Source organism: Ovis aries, chromosome 6, assembly GCF_016772045.2.
Source record: "Ovis aries strain OAR_USU_Benz2616 breed Rambouillet chromosome 6, ARS-UI_Ramb_v3.0, whole genome shotgun sequence".
Classification (NCBI taxonomy): Eukaryota; Metazoa; Chordata; class Mammalia; order Artiodactyla; family Bovidae; genus Ovis; species Ovis aries.
In genome coordinates, this window is record NC_056059.1 from 93,320,041 (window position 1) to 93,341,329 (window position 21,289).

The 21,289-nt window shown below is 35.2% G+C and overlaps 1 protein-coding gene across 1 annotated transcript in view; it reads left to right on the forward strand.

The window, feature by feature from the left end:
* Positions 1-21,289, forward strand: part of MRPL1 (mitochondrial ribosomal protein L1) — a 70,060-nt gene that overhangs the window by 25,267 nt on the left and 23,504 nt on the right. The window contains exons 6-7 of the mRNA XM_012180235.4: positions 2,569-2,680; positions 12,321-12,427. Of these exons, the coding sequence (XP_012035625.2) occupies positions 2,569-2,680; positions 12,321-12,427 (219 nt within the window). The remainder of the gene's footprint in view (positions 1-2,568; positions 2,681-12,320; positions 12,428-21,289) is intronic.

Below are 21,289 nucleotides of genomic sequence, written 5' to 3' on the forward strand. Positions count from 1 at the left end.
TGTCGGGAGAAATATCAGTAGCCTCAGGTATGCAGATAACACCACCCTTATGGCAGAAAGTGAAGAAGAAATGAAGAGCCTCTTGATGAAAGTGAAAGAGGAGAGTAAAAAAGTTGGCTAAAAACTCAACATTCAGAAAACTAAGATCATGACATCTGATCCCATCACTTTATGGCAAATAGATGGGGAAACAATGGAAACAGTGAGAGACTTTATTTTCCTGGGCTCCAGAATCACTGCAGATGGTGACTGCAACCATGAAATTAAAAGACGCTTGCTTCTCGGAAGAAAAGCTATCACCAACCTAGATAGCATACTAAAAAAGCAGAGACATTACTTTGCCTATAAAGGTCCGCCTAGTCAAAGCTATGGTTTTTCCAGTAGTCATGTATGGATGTGAGAGTTGGACTATAAAGAAAGCTGAGTGCCAAAGAATTGATGCTTTTGAACTGTGGTGTTGGTGAAGACTCTTGAGAGTCCCTTGGACTGCAAGAACAAACCAGTTAGTCCTAAAGGAAATCAGTCCTGAGTATTCACTGGAAGGAGTTATGCTGAAGCTGAAACTCCAATACTTTGGCCACCTCATGGGAAGAACTGACTGATTTGAAAAGACCCTGATGCTGGGAAAGATTGAAGACAGGAGGAGGAGGGGACAACAGAGGATGAGATGGTTGGATGGCATCACTGACTCAATGGACATGAGTTTGAGTATGCTCTGGGATTTGGTGATGGACAGGGAAGCCTGGAGTGCTGCAGTCCATGGGTTTGCAAAGAGTCAGACATGACTGAGTGACTGAACTGAATTGCTTTAAGTACATTTTGCTTTAATTTTAATACATGTGAAATGTCACAAGTATGCTTGGTTCTGAGGGATTTTAAAATCGTTTCATTTTTACTTGTCTCTAAATTGTGATTTCCATCTATAGAGTTTTGTGATATTTTATGATATGATCTTAAAGGCTAACTGGAGCATAGCTTTCAGACATAATTTAATCCAAAGGAAAATGTTTTAGAATCAGGATTAGAAAATCTTGGAGTGGAAATTTCACATATAGTTCTTTGATGTTTCAAAATTGGCTCTGCTTTCCTGTTTGTAGTGATGAGAGCCCTGATTTTGGAGCCAAACCGCCTCTGTTTGGTTCTGGGTCTGCCACGTAAAAGTGCAGACTGATTTGTTCTCCCCAAGCCCTCAACTTCCTTGTCTAGAATGTGTGGTCAGTATTAGTACTTGCCTTGTAGGGTTGTTGTGTACACTTGCTGAGCTAAACCTTGTAACGTGTTTAGCACGTTACAAGTATTCGAAGAATACTTAGCACATTACAAGTATTCTAAGAATACTTGTCACATGCCAAGGATTCTTTTTATGTAAATATTATTATTCAGGGCTTCCCACGTAGCTCAGTCGGTAAAGCATCTGCCTATAATGTAGGAAACCTGAGTTTAATTCCTGGGTTGGGAAGTTCCCCTGGAGAAGGAAATGACAACTCACTCCAGTATTTAGAATCCCATGCACAGAGGAGCCTGGCAGGCTACAGTCCATGAGATCGCAAGAGTTGGAGACAACTTCACGTGATCTTTCTTTTTATTATTGTTCTGGGGAGCATAGTATGCCATTTAGGGATTTAAAAATTTGTAAAAAGAAAAAATAGTAACAGGAAAATAAAATTCCAGAATCATGCTTAATTTTGCTAGAGTTCAAGTTTTTATAGTTTAATGTGTAACCCCAAACTAAGGCTTTGAATGACATATTGTGGTAAGATTTTATGCAAAGAGAATCATTGGTAAGATAAGTGTTGCCCAGGCAGTATTACTCTAAAAAGTTGCTTCTATTTTAAATCAGCTAAATTTTTAAGTGGAGTATACTGTAGAAGTAAAGTAATTATTCTGGGTACCTGCCTGAATTAATTTAAAATGTCTTCTAAAAATTGAAATTACTCTCTTTGCTCTTAGAATAGAATTAGACTGTGCATAATAAATTATAAGTAAACTTGTCTTTGACCATCCCACTCCTCTTTTATTCTTTGGAGGCAAAAGGAATTTTAGTTTTAGTTCTTTGTGGAACTGATTTTAGATTCAGTTGTCTTGATGCTCCAAATTTAGGAAAGCGATATGGTTGCTAATGATTTGGCAGCTAGTGGCTATTAATTTTACATGTGATCTTGCAAAAATTTCAGCATTTTTTTTCAGTTTTGATGGACATACAAATTCAACTTTGTTGGGACTGTATGAACCACGTACACATCAGTGCAATGTTCTAGCTTGTAGAACCAACATAAGTAATCAACACTTTTGACTAACATAACCCCATGGAAGAATTAAACCTATTAAATGTTTGTTTGTTTATAATGGATGTGGCTATTTTTTAAAAGCAAACATTAGAAAATGTTTTGCTTCTGAAGATTTTCATAATTGGTAAATATGTTCATACGATCCTTGTGTTTGAAGAAAGGAATTGTGCTTAATATGTATTTTCTAAATTATAAAAATTATTACTACATTAGACCTAATTTTTAGAAAAATAAAGCTTTTTATGTAATCTGAGGTTATCTTTTCCCTCTTGATTTTCAGATTTTGGATGATGAAATTCAAGCAGATTTTTATGTAGCTGTTCCAGAAATAATGCCCGAGCTTAATCCATTAAGGAAGAAACTGAAAACAAGATTTCCTAAGTTTAATCGAAGTAAGGGAGAGTTCTTTTACTACTTCAGTACTCTATCAACAACTTTTTAATATATATGTTTAATTAGAAAAGAAAATTGCTAATATATGTGTAGAATAAATAATATGCTTTGGTATTTCAGTTTTGTGTTACATAAGAACGTGTAGAATTTTTTTCCTTTGGCATTAATATTGGTGATTTAATGTAATTTGAAAACCTAGTTGCTTTATAATACCAGATCTTTAAATTTAGGCCATATTCTTGTTTTAAATTAGTGAAATGCATTACCCACTAGGTATATTATCATCATACTATCTTATGTCTCTTTATCAAAATGACATGTATGCTCGTTTATGTTAGCACTCATCTGTATATGCTGGCTTACTGTGTATGGTTCTGCAGTTATTTCCCCTGAGCAACTTTCCCCTTGTGAATATTTGCCCCTTAGGCAATTTAGTAAGAAAAGTATGGGTGCTGCATAAATAGCCTTGTATTAAAGTATGAAGTATTATATGATAAATTCACAAGATACAGTAGGTATTCAATAGAGGAGGAATTTATACGTAGATGGGGAAATCAGAGAAGGCATCCGAAAGGGGTGACATTTAACCTGCACGTTGAATAATTTGATGAGCAGACTAAGAGGGATATTTTAAGTACAATCTGTTAATCATAGACACTGAAGTAAGTCAGAATTTACAGACTACACTGAAGAAATATCAATGTTTTCTTTGGTGGTAGTGAATAGTACCCCTACTTTGAAATGAAAACGACTATGTTAGAAAGGTAGATTGATGCTGTATTGAGCAGAATCTTGAATAAGATCCTCATAAATTTGGACCTCGATTCTGTATTCAGCAGGACTCTCTCAGAAGTTTTTTTAAGTTGGGGGATTCTTTAGAGCTTTAATCTAGCAAGAGTTTGTAAAATGTACTGGCATAAAATTGAAAGTAGAGGCAAGGAGACCAGTTCAGATGCAGTTGCCAGAGATTAATAAAGGTGAGACTTAAAGTCTTCATAATGAGTCTCGAGTAAAGAGGACGGATGTCAAAGATAATAGGACTTTGCACTATGTAGTTAGGAATGGACATGTTAAGAGAGAGAAAGGAAAGAGTCAAATGATGCTGAGATTTTTAAGCCTAGGGATCTCTCCTAATAAGTTGATATCATTAATGCAAATGGGGAGTAGGTTTGGGAGGAAAGAGTACGTTCACTAGCAGACATAGTTTCTTTTAGGTGGTGCTGAATATCTGCTGTAGATAGATGTTTTTTCAAATAAAATTTTATAAGGTAAAAGAGCTGATATTTTAAAATTTTAGTAGATGTTCGAATTTTAACTCTAGTTGAGCTAAAAAAATCCTGCTAAAATTCTTCATACATGATAGCCACGAGTGCTCATCTGAGTTATAGACCATGTTCTGTACTGTAAGCAAATTCAAATGGACTCTTCAGTTCTTTTGTTATATTGGAGTTTTGTTTATTTTTAATAGCCTGCATTGAATAACACATCCTTGTGAGATACTGGACGGAGGTTTGGTACTTGTTATTAGGAATTTCCATTATAGTAGTGTTTGTTTTCATGGAATCACACTGCATTCTTTCCTAAGTAAGACCTGAAATTGAACATTATTTTAAAAATTAAACCAGAATTGCAGTTGAATTTGAAGATAATTTTCTTAATTTTTTTCATAATTGAATTCAAGCTCAATAAAGCCAAATAATACTAAAGATAGTCAATTAAAAGTGAAACTGAATACCGAGTATATCTGTATTCAGCTCGCTTATTGCTTTGCACGGTTAACTGGTTTTTCACGGAAATTAATTTTGTCACCTTTGCTAACTTTATCCATTCTCTGAATAACTTTTGGTCTCAGTTTTCTTTAGCGTTGAGGTTTTCTAATTGCCATTGTCATCACAAAATTTGGGATAATTAGTTTTAGTCTGAAAGGTTTTCCAAGAACATTTCTTTATTACAAATAAGAAAAGTTTCCCCTGAAAATGTTTATTTTTATTAGTGGGCTTTACTTTATTTCTGCTTTCATAATGAATCATAGCTTCTGTATACTATGGTCAAGTTACCTAGGTATGTCCCCCACCTCCATTTGCTTACCGGAGCATCTTGGAAAAACAGACAGACCTTTCACCTTCCCCAACTTTTTCTTCTCAGCCACACACGATCTGTTCAACAGCACTGGCAAAACATTTTTGTTCTTTAAACATGAAGACAAACGATTAACCTGTCAAAAATGTTAAAACAGAGTACACCAGATGTGCATTAGAACAAATGAAGCTTGTTTTATGCATTTTTAGAGCTTATTCAGATTCTTGTTTAGGAACATTTGATTTCCCTTACATCCAACAAAAGACGTTGGGTACACGTAAGGGTAAAGTAGGAATTACGTTTTGAGCAAATGGATGGAATTAAAAAACAAACAAACAGGCCCCTGCAGCTGAGCTCATTAGTTTCCCATTTTGTCTTACATTTTGTCTTTGTAATGGGAGTGGGTGTAACTAACTTGGCTGGACTGAATGTGCACATTTTGCAGCATATTTAATGCTGCAGTTTTGTTTTATTTTAATTGCTTACATAACTATAAGCAAGTTCTCTCTTTTCCAATGCACATTTGGCATATTTTCTTAGTATTTCCTTTTTATCTCATTAGAAAAAAGACATTCAAAACTTGCTTTTAAAAATTTCTTTGGAAGAAATTGGGTTTCATTTTTCTTGTCAACTAGCTTCCCCCCAGTTCCCTGCCACAATGTAACCTCTAACATTTTTTCATATCTAACAGATGTACATTTTATTGATATTTTTAAACTTTTCTTTATTCCTAATCTTACTAACATTTACTAAACAGAAAATACTAGTATGAAAATATCTTGACTTATAAAGACTAAATTGTTGGCAGGTAAGGGACATGATTAGAAAATTGGACCCGTTACTGTGTGTTCCTCTTAACACATAGCTCTTAGAACTGAACAACAGTGTTGCAGTTGGAGTCTTGTCAAAAGGATATTCCAGCAGGCTTGTCTATAGAGTATTCACATCTACTAAGTAGGACACTGCTTTCTCTCAGGAAGTTGCTTTTGTATTGTATTTGAGAGTAATGGATATAAAATGATTGAAATCTAATGTCAGTTATTTTTAGCTCATAGATTAACATGCTGTACTTAATGGTATTGCTTGCATTATTGAAATAATTAGAATTCTTTGGTCATATGAAGAAAAATGATAAATCAAATGGAATTTTTGCAGGGTAACAATTAGAAATTTTTGTAAATTTCCCTCTCTCATGTACTAATAATCTAAAAACTATTTATGTGTGAAAGATTCCAGTGATGATTAGGTATGATTATTACTGCTATAGATGAATTAGTGATATATTACAACCGGTTCTATTGATCTTCTTTATTTCCCTTACTCCAGCCATAGTTGCTTCTTTGCTGTTACTCATACACACCAAGTTTTCTCCCTTCTCAGGTCTTTGGATTCATTGTCCTATCTGTCTGTAATGCTTTTTACTAATTTGTCTGGCTCACATTCTTATTCAAGTATCACTTAGATGGAGAGACCTTCTGTGACCATCCTATTTAAATATTAATCTCCACTTCCCATTACCACTAGATTTCTCATTATCGTGTTTTTACCTTCTTTCTTTTAAGGCTTATCAATCTTGGTATCTTCCATTTTTAATTTGTGGGTGTGTGCTCAATTTCTTCCATTAGCATAAGGGCATTTTTGGTTTTGTCCACTAGTATAGTCTCATGACCTAGAATAGCACCTGGCACGTAGTAGGTACTCAACAAACATATCATATGTGTCAAGCCTTGAATGTGATGGCTGTGAACAAGAGAAAGTCCATACTGGTACAGAGTGAATAGTTTTGTTTTCTGTACTAGACAAGCTGACTTACTAAACATTTATTTTTAATTTAATTAACTCAGATTTCTCTAGTTGAAGAAATAAACCAAAACAAAGCACATAACCTCAAAACCTTTATTTGTTTCCACTGTCCTTTATAGCAGTGATCTTACTTCTTTCTGTTGTCTCACACCAAGTTTCTCAGGCAGGTCTCTTTAGTGGTTGGCTGTCTCCATTTCCTTTCCAATTGTTAGTCTTCCTTACATACTTTTCTCTCATAACTCAGCTCAGATGTTACTCTCACTACTAATCGCTGTTCGTTCTTTGTCAGATTTAAAGGGCTGTTTTTAATTTTCTCTTTTTCTTGATACTGATTTTTACACTGTACAATCTTAACACTTTTTTTCCCCTAACTACTCCTCCTTTGTCTTCCCTGCCTTCTTACATTCTACTTCCTTTATCCCTGTCGTATTCCCTGGTGAAGAAGAGAGAAGGTACATTAGTATGAAATGCCTATATGTTAGTATAGGTTATGTTCATTACAAAAATTAAATAGAATTAGGAGAAGAGAAAGGAAAAGAAAGAGGAGAAAAGTAGACAAATGTAAAAGCACAGAGAAAAAAGAAAATAGAGAAAGGGGAGGCTATAACTACATCATCCAAAAGCCCTAAAAATAGTGGGAAAGATTTAACCTTGGACTATATTGAAAAGCAGAATTAAAGAGTGGCTAGACATAGACTTCCTTCTGTCTTGGCTTTGTCTCTCACTATGATTTTGAAAAAAATTTTGAACACTTTTGTGCCTTTGTTTTTCATCTCCAAAATGAGTTTTCATGATAACATGTCTCCATGGTGTTTTTATTATAATGTGCAGGAGCTCAGCATAGGCTAAGTACATGATGCATATGACCCTCAGTTACTGTTGACTCTCTATAATTCCTAAAGTAGCTATGCTTGTTCCATAATTACTTTATTCTTTTTTCAAAAAATTTTTTCCTAATTATTTTAGAACTCATTCTTTTTCATGGCTTCATATATCATTTCTACCTTTATAACTCATTTATTGAATCAGTGTATATTTATTGGGTGTCTACTGTGTGCCAGGCAGTACAATTAATGCTGAAGATTAAAAGATGAACAGATAGTTCCCATCTTTAAGGAGATGAAAATTGGCGGGTGAGAGAGTAACAAACTGCTGCTCTAAGATGCAGGAAGTGTACTAGTGGAAAATGTACAAAGTGCTTAGAGGAATGAGGAACACTTTGTAGAATCAGATTATATAAAGAAGGTAGCAGTGAAGTTGAGACTTTAACCATATATAGGCATTTTCTTTCTTGACATTCATGGGGAGAACATTCCAGGTGGGAGAAATGGTCTGTTGTAATGCACAAAAGTGTGAGTCAGCCAGTTGTGTTCAGAAAATTATAACTAGCTTTCTGTCGTTAGTTACATAACGTGCTATCAGATAGGTCAGTGGGGTTAGCAGTGATAAGCAGTGGGCCAGATCATGGAGGACTTTGTGTGCCATACTACGGAGATTAGATTTTATCCTCTGTGAAGGTAGGTGCTGTTGAAATCTATTGCCCAGAAGAATGAAATATGATTTGCTTGTTAGAATGACTCTATATGGGAGCTTTGTAAGTGATAGGGTAGTGATATGCAGATAATGAAACTTTAAGAACAGAAACCAGTGAGGTGGCGAATGCAGCAGGCTAGGGGGAAGAGGAATAAGGGCAGAATCTGAGCAGTGACAGTGACGAGACGAGGAAGGCTGTTGTGGGATATTGAGGAGGTGAAATTAACAGGACTTATTGATTAGGTATGGAAGGTGAGGGAGAAAGAAGAGTTTTGAATGAGTCCCTAATTTCCTCCTTGAGCAGTCCAGTGAGTATGATTTTAAAGATAGATACAGAGGAGATAAAGCAGGTTTGGACATGACAATAACATTGTAATGAAATGAGATAGGAAGGATGGAGGTGGGCACAAATCTATTGTTTTCTGGAAGTAAGTGTTAAGATGAAGTAGGCTGTGATAAATAAATGTGCACGTTGTAATCTCTAGAACAAGTAAAAACATACACAAAAAGAGATACAGCTTTAAACTAAATAAAGGAATAAAAATGATATACTAAATTTTTTTGTTGAAAACAAAAGAAAGCAGTATAGAACAGAGAAACAAATGAGATGAGACAAATAGAAGATGTGTATCAAAATAGAGACCTAAATCCAGCCATGTCATTAGTCAGGTTAATTGGAAATTGAATAAACACTTCAACCAAGAGGCAGAAATTATAAGATGATGAAAAAATTATTATATTCTGTCTATAGGAGACACACTTCTTATTCATTCACACAAAGAAGCTGAAAGGAAAATTAAGAATAAAATATACCATGAAAATATTTAACTATTAGAGAACTGGGTTGGCTATTTTAATACCAGACAAAATGAACTTTTAAGACAAGGAGTTTACTAGAGAAAAGGATGGATATTCTGTAACAATAAAAGGACATGCTCAGCTACAGAGAGAGCCACAAAATACATGAAGCACAAACTGACAGAAGTGGAAAGAGAAAAAAGCTAAACAAGTACAGTTGGAGATTTTAATATTCTTCTCTTAATAACTGATAGAACATATATATAGAAAATCAGAAAGTACATAAAAGATTTGTACTGTCAACCAACTTGACCTTATTGCTAGCTATATAATACCTCACTTAATAAGTGTTTGGTGTACACTTTTCAAGAGTATGTAGAACATTCATGTTAGACCATTTGCTGGGTTTTAACACAAGTCTTAATAAATTTGAAAGGCTTGCAATCATACAGAGTGTGATTTCTGGTCATAACAGTTAAGTCAGAAATCAAACTGAAAGAAATGCGAGAAATCTCTTTGCTACCCCATGGACTGCAGTACACCAGGCTTCCCTGTCCTTCTCTGTCTCCCAGTTTGCCCATACTGAGGTGCATTGAGTCGATGATGCCATCCAACCAGCTCATTCTCCAACCAGTAATGTTGGTTATTAGGGAAATGCAAATTCACATCAACATGTTTTGGCAAAAAAGGGAGAGAGAGAGAAAAAAAATATGTTAAGTTCAAAGGAAGGAGGTTTTATTTGTGATTGTTTTAGGATGGAACTGGTTTAAAAAACTCAAATATATTAATACATCATTATCTCTGGTCTGTCACTTTTTTCCAGTTTCTTATTTCTACATATTCAGCATTCCATCAACACCTTCACTTCAGTATGTTTTAATACGGAACTCTTCCTTCTTAAGCCCTGTCCTTTCCCGCTTCATTATCATTACAATAGCACTGTGATATCAGACTCAAAATTATGAAGTCATTAATTTGTTCATTCCTTCAGCAAACATTTTTCATGTTGTACTCCATATTAATTACCTACCTACATTTGGGTGGAGATACAAAGTAGATGATTGGAGATTATGAGAGAACTTGTGGCCGGAAATATGAATTTGGCAGTTATCAGTGGGTAAATGTTTACAGCAGTATGTTTTAAATGTTTAAAGAGATCACTTAAAGGGTGTCTATGGGTAGAAAAAGAGAGGTCATGTGACTGAACCCTCAGGTAGTCCACCTTTTAGAAATCGGCCAAATAAGGGTAGCTCAGCCAACAGGAATGGAATGAATAGCCAGTGAGAATAGAGTTTCAGAGGACAAGTCATGATACAGTAGGAAGAGGGGAGACATATTCTGTGAACTACTGTTGACGGGTCAAGTCAGAGGAACACAGGGTTATTCTCAGTGGAGTATTAGGGATGTAACTTGATGGAGGCAGGTCGAAGAGAAAATGGAAGGAAAGGAAGCCGAGACAGAAAGGTTGGGCAACTTTTTTGGAAAACTTAGCGTTCTTCAGAAAGTATTAGATGGTTATTGAAAGGCAGTATTTTGTTTTAAGATGAAACATTTTATAGCACGTTTGTCAGCTGCTGCTGTTGATCTGGGAAAGCAGGAGAAGCTGACAGTGTAGAGAGAGGGATGGGTGGTGTCGCTGTATCGGTGAGGAGGGAGGTATGGGATCCCGTGCTCGGATGAAGAGCGTTGGCCTTCATAAGAATGCAGACAGTTCATCCATATGACAGGGAGGAAAGCAGGATTGTAGGTATAGATTCAGGTCAGTCAGCAGGTAATTTTTTTATTTATTTTTTTTAACGTATAACTCCTCTGTTTTGGATTTCATTCTTAGCTAGGTCACCACAGAGCATAGAGTAGAGTTACCTATGTATGCTAAACAGTAGGTTCTCATTAGTTGTCTATTTTATACAGAGTAGTGTATATATAAACATCAATCTCAATCTCCCAGTTCATCCCACCCCATCCCCCTTCCCTGCTTGGTGCCCATACATTTGTTCTTTATGTCTGTGTCTCTGTTTCTGCTTTGCAGGTAAGTTCATCTGTACCATTTGTATAGATTCCACATATGTACATTAATATATATAAACTGGATAAGTGACAAGGTCCTAGTATATAGTGTGATAAACCATAATGGAAAAGAATGTGAAAAATACTGTGTGTGTGTATATATATATATGTATATATATGTATATGTGTATATATATATAACTGGATCTCTTGGCTGTATAGCAGCAATTAACACAGTGCTATAATTAAACTGTTCAATAAAAAATGAATTTTAAAAAGTTTAAGGTAAAACTAAAAAAATATATATATATATTTTTTTATATGTTAAATTTGAGTTAAAATGTTGATGATTAAAGGTTAGGAGGGTATAATGTATGTTTGGAGTCTCCTGCATGATCCTTTGAAAATTCTTGGTTTTTACTTTGATTCCTTTTTTCTCCTTTGTTTATTCAACTGCATCTTTTTCTCTACCCTAATGGAGAACAAAGTGGCATTAGAATCCAGTAAAGTTTCTATTTTTATCTCTTTCTTCATGCCAGCTTCTGTAACCATTGGTGTAGTAATGAGCTGCCTCCAGATTCTATCACTCAGTGAGATATTATTTCTACTGCTAGCTCTTGCTGCTTTTCTAGTTCCTTCCTTATGGTAAGGCAGGTCAGATGAATTTCATGTAAAGGTAAGTAAAATGTTCTTCAAAGATTTCAAGACTCCCCTGTTTCAGCTTTTATCATGTGTTATTCTATAGGTTTTAATTTGCCATCAATGTGTCTAAAGTTTGATAAGCATCATCATTGTATACACTTATTTATTGTTTATTACTGTGGAACAATAATATCACAGATTTAGTGCCTTAAAACAATGCACATTTACTATCTCAGCTTCTGTGTATCAGGAATGTGTGTACAGCTAAGCTATGTGTTCTGCTTCAGTGTCTCAAAGCTCCAATCGGGGTATCAGCTGGAGCCATGGTTTTGTCTGAGACTTGACTGAGGAAGGTTTGCTTCCAGGTTCATATGGCTTTTTGGCAGAATCCAGTTCCTTGCAGGTTTCTGGACTGAGGGTCTCAGTTTCTTGGTTCATGGCTCTCTCCATATGCCCCCTGACAACATTGTATCTTGCTTCTTCAAAGCCAGTAGGGAGAGAGACTCCTTCAAGATAAGCATTGCATTTTTATGTCATGTAATCAGTTATGCATAGTCATCATGTCTCTTGCCTAGAAGCATGTTGCAGGTCTCATCCACGCTCAGCGGTAGGGTGTCACACAAGGGCATGAACACCACGATATGGGTCACCCTAAAGTCTTTTTGCCACAAATCATTTTTTATATCTTAACTTGGATTGGATGTTTCTCTTATTTAGTAATTTTTGCTACTTGTTTAGATATAGTGATAACTTTGGATTTCTTATTTTTCTAACCAGATTCTGTTGGCCGGGACATCCCCAAAATGCTTGAATTATTTAAAACTGGACTTGAAATTAAGGTAGATGAAGAAAGGGAGAACTTCCTGGAGACCAAAATAGCAACAGTAAGTCATAGTGAATATTATTCAGTAACCCCTTTCTTTTTTATTGAAGTGATTCATTAATAATTTATGACATACCAGTCCTTTGAGCTTGTCCTTGTCACTGGCATTAGGAGTGGCACTAAATACGTACATACTTTTTTTGTGGGTTGAATTCATACATTTTAATGGTGCTGTAGAAGTCCTTTTCTAGAGTTACATGCCACTCTCCGACATTTTCTTGTGCTTTGCCTTATTTGTCATTTCTGTGTTGTTTTTGTTCTCTAATATTTTAAGCATTTTGGGAGTTGGGTCTAGATCTTATATATACCTTATAGGATATTGCAGAATGCTGAGTCTGTAGTAAATATTTAATACTACCTTAAGGGAATTGAGTAATTTGATTTTAATAAATTGTTTCTGATTATCCCTTCTTATGTTTTAAAAACTGCCCACTTACAGAAGATGCTGGAAATTAATTTCCAAAGTCATTTTTGAGACATTAATATAGATAAGGCAGATTTGTAGAGGACTGTGTTTTAAAACATATAGTTTTTGCTAGTATTTTTTAATACTACAGAATTTCTAACATACCTATTTAATGTCTGTAATTTTTTTCCTATGCAATAACTATAATAATATTGTTAGCCAAATTTACACAATGTTAACCAAGTGCCAGGCACTATTCTAAACACTTTTCATATGTTCTTTTAATCCGAACCCTATGAGAGGTGGATTACCATCTCTGTTTTTTAGATGCAGGGATAAAGGCCCAAAGAGATTAAGTAATTTTTCTAATGTCTCACAGCTAGTATGAGGCATACTAGGTGTTTGAACCTCAGGAGTCTCAAGAGTCCAGGCCCTTTAGCCTTACACCATCTTGCCTCATAACTGGAATTACTTGAAGAGCTCTTATTCCTTCTCCCATGCTACTCCTGAGAGCAGTTCTACATTAAAGCCAACAGCTAGAAGTCCAAGCTCATGAGCTGAGCGTATTACAGATCATTAGAAATATATAAAGGGCCCTTCGCTAATTTTACGGAAGGAAAACTTGGTGCAGAAAGGGGGCAAAACAAGTTTATTCCAGTCAGGGATTAGGAAACCCCTTATCACTTCCATTATCATCAAAGCTTAGCTCTAATTCATTTGGCACTAGCTCTACTGGAATCTGATGTTGGAATTTTCTTGTTCCCAAAAGGCCCTTGGCTGTGCATCTTCTTTCTCAGGGATGACAACATTGTAATATGAAACACAAGCAGAAAACCAAATACAAGTTTTAAGATCATATTCTGGAGCTGTAAAGACATAGGCATGACTACCTATTCTGCTACTTAAAGGATGGCAGGTTTTGGACAAATTTCTTTTCTGTTTTTAAAGTTTTTTAAATTGAAGTGTGGTTGATATACAATATTATTTGTTACAAGTGTCCAAGATAGTGACTCATATATTTTAGAGGTTATACTCCATTTATATTTTTATAAAGTGTTGTCTATATTTCCCATGTTGTACAATATATCCTTGTAGCTTATTTTATACATAGTAGTTTATATCTCTTTAACCCCTTACTCCTATATTGCCCCTTCTGAACAAGTTTCTGAATGTTGTTGTATCTCAAACTTCCTCATCTATAAAATTTATGTAGTAATATCTATTTCATAGTATGGTTTGGAAGATTAACTAAAAACTTTGGAATGGTATCTATCAGCTATTGTTACTCTTTTGGTTGGACTTTTTGGGTCTGTAAAGTATCTTTATGAGACTCTTTGTTCCTGGTTTTATCTTTTTCTTAAGTAATGTTTTCAGTATATTGAATAGTTAATAATTTATGTATATATCCTGACTCAGTCTATAATTAACCATGGCATGTCATTCATTCTTTTTAACAAATATCCTAGTGATTGAGACATAGGCTTCAGACCAGACTTACCTGGGTTTTTTAGAGATATAATGCTTTTTTTTTTTTAATGAAAAATAAATTAATCTGTGCTTAAATAGAATCTTTTTGAGTACTACTAAAATAGTATAGTAGAGTAGGATGTTTAAAGAATCTTAGTTCTGGGTTAGAACTGATAGAACTTTGTGAGCCTCAGTTTTCCCCCTTTCTCTATTTTCCCTGTATATAACATGATGTTGTTGGTATGTACTTTCTGGATTAGGAAGGAGTGGATGAGATAATGACCTAATAACTATTAAAAAAAAAATTCTAGGCTTCCCAGGTGGTGCTCGTGGTAAAGAATCTGCCTGCCAGTATAGGAGACATAAGAGACATGGGTTTGATCCCTGGGTTGGGAAGATCCCCTGGAGGAGGGCATGGCAACCCACTCCAGTGTTCTTGCCTGGAGGATCCCCTGGACGGAGGAGCCTGGCAGGCTACAGTCTCTGGGGTTGCAAAGAGTCACACAGGACTGAGTGACTTAGTGCACAAACACATGCACGCACTTCTGGCTAAGATGGAGTAACAGGGACTTTAACTACACCCCTCCACCCCCCCCCCCCCACACACACACCTAAAGCAGTCAGCATTATCTTGATACCAAAACCAGGCAAAGGAAATGACAGTCCAGCATCATTCATAACTGTAAATATTAAAATTATAAGCTAAACTTTAGCAAATAGAATCTAGCAGTGTGTAAAAGAATAACATATCATGATCACTTAGGGCTTATCTTAGGAATACAGGTTAGTTTAACACTAAACAATCACTATAATTTACCACATCTGTTTGTTGTTCAGTCGCTAAGTCATGTCCGATTCTTTGTGACCCCATGAACTGCAGCATGCCAGGCTTTCCTTGTCCTTCACTATCTCTCTGAATTTGCTCAGACTCATTGAGTCTGTGATGCCATCCAGCCATCTCATCCTCTGTCATCCCCTTGTCCTCTTGCCCTCAATCTTTCCCAGCATCAGGGTCTTTTCCAGTGAGTCAGCTCTTTGCATCAATCAGGTGGCCAAAGTATTGGCACTTCAGCTGCAGGATTGATTTCAGCTAACTAAAAATCAAGTCATGTGATCATTGACATGAACACTTGACAGAATTGACAGAATTGAACACTCCTTCCTGATTAAAAAGTCTCAGCAAACTAGGAATGCAAGTTAATGTCTTCAACCTGGTAGAACAGATGTAGAACAGATGTAGAAAAATCAACAGCTGATATCATACATAGTAATGAAAGGCTGAATGCTTTCCTCCTCAGATCAGAACCAAGAGACGGATATCTACTCTCACCAGTTCTTTTCATTGTTAATCTAAGGATTCTAGGTAGTGTATTCAGGCAGAAAAAAGAGACATCCTAATTAGAAAGGAGGAATAAAACTGTCATTTTTCACAAGATGACATGATTCAGCTACTAGAACAAGGAAGTGAGTTAAGTAAGTTTCAGAATACAAGGTTAATATACGGAAATCAGTTTGCTTCTATATAACAGCAATGAACATTTGGAAATTAAAATTTAAAACTAAGGAATGCCAAAGTAATGTTAAATAAATATGAAATACTTAGGGATAAATCTGACAAAAGATAAAACTCCATACACTGGAAACTTCAAAACATAGTCAAGAGAAATTAAATAGATCTAAGTAAATGATACGGTGAACCATCTTCGTGGATCAGTAAACTTAATATTGTGAAGATGTCAGTTGTCCCTAAAGTAATGTATAGACTGTATGGATCAAAATCCCATTAAAGTTTTTTGTAGAATTGACTTGATTCTAAAATTCATGTAGAAATACAAAGGATCTAGATGAGTCCAAATAGCCTTGGCAAAGAACAAAGTTGGAGATCTATCTGACTTCAAGTTTTATAAAGCTACAGTAATTTAGACAATGTGATATTGGTGTCAAGAAACAAAACAATCAGTGGAATAGAGAGTCAGAAGGAAAAAAAAGTATAAAACACATGGACAACTGATTTAAAATAATGTGCAGAAGCGTTTTTAATGGCAAAGCAATAGACTTTTCAACATATGGCACTAGAACAATTAGATATCTATATGAGATAAAATGAACTTCGATCCATACTTCATACCATGCTTAATTACCCCAAAATGTATCAAAGATCTAAATATAAAGTTTAAAATTTAAAAAAAATAAAGTTTAAAATTATAAAACTTCTAGAAGAAAAAGTTGGGTTAGGGAATAATTTCTTAGCTATAAACCAAAAGCATGATCCACAAAAATAACAAATTGGTAATTCATGCTTTTTAAAAATTAAAACCTTTTTCTCTTTAAAAAGCTGTTAAGAGAATGAAAAAATAAATCATAGATTGGGATAAAATATTTGTAAATCATCTCTGTGATAAATCCACAATGTATAAAGAACTCTTAAAACTCAACAATTAAACAGTCTAGTTTTAAAAGTCAGAAGATTTGAAATACCTCATGAAAGTATGACAAACACATGGCAGATGAATGACAAACATTGAAATATGCTCAGCATTATTAGTCATTATGGAAATACAAATTAAAATAACAGTGAGGTACCATTGCACATCTACTAGAATGTCTAAAATTTCAAAAACTGATCATACCAACATTGGTGAGGATATGGAGTGGCTGGAATGCTCATATGTTGCTGTGGGGATGTAAATGGTGAAACCCATTTGGCAAACAGTTCTGTGGTTTAACGAGTTTAATCTACTTACTATATGATCCCATCACTTCACATTTAGATGTTTGCTCAGGAGAAATGAAAGCATATGCTTATGCAAAGATTTATAAACAGATGTTTATATCAGATTTATTTGTAATAGCCAAAACCCAGAAACATGTCACATGTCCATCAACAGGTAAATGTATAAACAAACTTTGTTATTCTATACAATTGAATTTTCTTTAATAATAAAAAGAAACATTATACATGCTCTAACATGAATGAATGTTTAAAATATTGTGCTGAAGGCAAAGGGCATACAAAAGTACATACTGTGTGATTCCATTTATATAAAATTCTGACAATACAAAGTGATATGTAATGACAGAAGGCAGACTGGAAGTTGCTTTAGGGACAGAGTGGCTGGGATGGGGTGGAAATGAGGGATGACAAAGGAGCACAAGGAATTGGGGACATGATTGACATGACTGTTATCCTGACCAGTGATGGTTTCAGGAGTGTGTGAAAGTGTTAGATGCTCAGTTGTGTCCTACTCTTTATGACCCCATGGACTGTAGCCTGCCAATCTCCTCTGCCCATGAAATTCTCCAGGTAAGAATACTGGAGTGGATAGCCTTTCTTTTCTCTAGGGGATTTTCCCAACCTGGAAATGAAACCCAGGTTTCCTGCATTGTGGGCAGATTCTTTACCATCTGAGCTACCAGATAAGTGTATATGTATGTCAAAACTTGTTAAATTGACACTTTAAGAGTGTGTAGCGTATCTCTTGGAATACTGTTTAGCAATAAGAAGGAACAAACTATGGATACATACCATGATGTGGATGAACATCAAAAGCATGCTCAGTGAAAAAAAGCAGATGCAGAAACCACATTCATGTGAGATGTCCAAAAAAAGGGGTGAAACTGTAAAGACAAAAAGATTAGTGGTTGCCTGAGGCGAAGGGGTTGGCGAAAACAGGCATTAACAGTAAATGTGCTTCAGAGATCGTTAGTTTGAAAACTGACTTATGGTGTTGGTAGAAAAAATTATTTAAAAAGTCATTGAATTATGATTTAGAAAATGGTGAATAATATGCAAAATATGCCTCTATAAAGTTATCAAGTATACCTCAATAAAGATTTAAAAGGGAATAAAAAAATCTGTCTGTGATTGTATCTAATATAACTATTCCATAAAAATATTTATTATTTTAATTATCAGAGGTCACAGACTTTAACAGAAAATCTTTGAAAAAAGGTTTTCAAAGCACAGTAATATATCTTCCTTAAAAGTCTGAGATTTCCACAGGTGATGTCATTGTATAGTTGGAAATACTAGAGGTTTATTTTTGTTGTTGTTTTGTTGTTGTTCTTTTGTGTGATACAAGGATTGGCTTTAGAATGAATGTATGGATGAAAGGGCACTGACAGCATTACATATCCATTAGGGGTCCACTGCATTTTGGATAAAAGGAGGCTATCCAGAGCAGAGTTCACAAACTACATATGGCCCATGGACCAAATCCAATTGTGGCTGTTTTTTTAACAACAGACTCGTGACCTAAGAATGATCTTTTACAGTTTTTTTTGTGTGTGCTAAGACGTTCAGTTGTATTGTACTCTTTGTGATCCCATGCACTGCAGCACACCAGGCTTCCCTATCCATCACCAACTCCTGGAGCTCGCTCAAACTCATGTCCATCAAGTTGGTGATGCCATCCAGCCATCTCATCCTCTGTTGTCCCCTTCTCCTCCTGCCTTCAATCTTTCCCAGCATCAGGGTCTTTTCTAATGAGTCAGCCCTTTGGATCAGGTGGCCAAAGTATTGGAGCTTCAGCTTCAGCCTCAGTCCTTCTAATGAGTATTCAGGGTTGATTTTATTTAGGATTGACTGGTTTGATCTTCTTGTAGTCCAAGGGACTCTCTCAAGAGTCTTCTCCAACACCACAGTTCAAAAGTGTCAATATATATTATATGTAGTGAATCAATAATTTATAAAAATTGAACTTAAACTTTTCAAACAATCCTTGTCAGTAATACTGAAAGTAAAAATTTTAATTCCTGAGGTTTCACAAAATAAGAGTCAGAATTAAGAGTGTTGTCTCTATTCATTATAGGCATGTTTAGTCAGGTGTATATTTTGACATTACACAGAAAAACTAAACAGTGTCCAGATACTATATATGTCCAGATACTGTAGCCTAGACCTGCCCGAATAAAGACTTTGAAGTAATTTTCAAAGGGTGTCTGTTAGTATTTTATAACATACCACAAATCCATTTTATGTTAGCTGTGAGGCTGTCAGAAATATGTTTTGTTTTTTCTCTGATAGATTGCTTGTTTGATTTAAGAATCTTGGCCTCCAGCCTGCTTTTCCAGTACGCCAGTCCCATTGTTGATTGGTTTTCTTAACATGTCCTTTATGATAAGGTAAAAGTTCTTCCTAATTTTCTGTTAATATTGACTTTCCCATTTTAAAGATACACATAATATCTTTATATTTGTCAAAAACTGAAATGTTCTGTCTTCCTTCCTTCACTTTTGTTAATATTGACTTCTTCACATATTTCAAAATCATATGTGGTAGTGTTGTAGTTAGGTTTCATTTGCTGAGACTGATGGAGATCAAAGATAGAACTTTTCACTAGGAAAAAAATTCTCGAGCCGTAAAATATGGTGCATTAGGACTTGTAGTAGGGGCATTTATCAAGAGGAAAGGACATGAACTGTAGTTTAATGGAAAGCATGGGATGTGCTCATTCGGTTATTTAACCTCTCATGGTATTTCATACCGTAGTAAATTACGACTCCTGTGGCCTGTTATGTCCGTGCCTGAAAGAGCCTGTAAAGTCTGACCCATGTTTCTGTGTATGTTTTCAAGTAGCAACTAGCTGACTTTTATGTCTGAAACCAGTTCAGTAGAATCTCACATATGTGGAAATCATTACTGTAGTTTTCATCTGTTTTAGGATTTTCAGATCAATTGTAACCTAGAAATCTTCCAGGATTAATAAAGTTAGATGAAGTTTCAGAATAAAAATGTAGATTTGTGATATAACGCACAATGGACCTTTCAAAGGGTGCTGCTGCTAAGTCGCTTCAGTCGTGTCCGACTCTGTGCGACCCCAGAGACGGCAGCCCACCAGGCTCCCCCTGTCCCTAGGATTCTCCAGGCAAGTGCAGTGTACTCTAAAATCTACTCAGTTTCAGGTTACATTTTGGAGTTTTGGCCGCTTTAAATGCTTTGGTGTTAGACAGTAACTTCGTGGGATTTCCCATGCTTTATAAAAAGTGTTCAGCTTTCAAAAGAATGTTTCGTGATGACCTGCTATAATTTCAGTCACCTTTTGCCGTTTTCATTTTTCACTTCAAAGTAATTCTTTTCAAGTATCCATGTACATACAAGCTTTTTAGAATGACTTTTCACTGCAGTATTTTTTAAAAAACCATAAAATCAGGAATCTTGATGGTTTATCTTCATTTTATCTTAGAGCATTTATTCATAACATTTCAGGTAAGAAAATAATGAAATATTACAGATTTTCTTGGAATTTATTGCTTAATAAAGTTTATTTAAGCTCTTCTTTGAAATAGGTTAAGCTCTTGTTTGTAAATACCCTCCACATCTACACATCTTTTTCTTCAGTTTATTTTGAAAAATTTTGAATGAATGGAAAGTTGAAATTATAGTATAACAAACACCTATATACTCATTACCTCGATTCACTAATTTTTGTCATATTTGCTTAGAACAACTAGTATACGTAGTTTGTTTAAAGTAGTAGATATTCTTTTATATTTTCTGAACCACTTAAAATTAAGTTGCAGGCATTATAATACTTCACCCCTAAATATTTTTATGTTCATAACCTAAGAATAAGACATTCTTCTTTATATTTTTTAAAATTTATTTTATTGAAATATAGTTGATTTATGTGTTAATTTCTACTGTATAGCAAAGTGATTGAATTATACATGTAATAGATGGGGAAACAGTGTCAGACTTTATTTTTTTGGGCTCCAAAATCACTGCAGATGGTGATTGCAGCCATGAAATTAAAAGACGCTTACTCCTTGGAAGAAAAGTTATGACCAACCTAGATAGTATATTCAAAAGCAGAGACATTACTTTGCCAACTAAGGTCTGTCTAGTCAAGGCTGTGGTTTTTCCTGTGGTCATGTATGGATGTGAGAGTTGGGCTGTGAAGAAGGCTGAGCGCCGAAGAATTGATGCTTTTGAACTGTGGTGTTGGAGAAGACTCTTGAGAGTCCCTTGGATTGCAAGGAGATCCAACC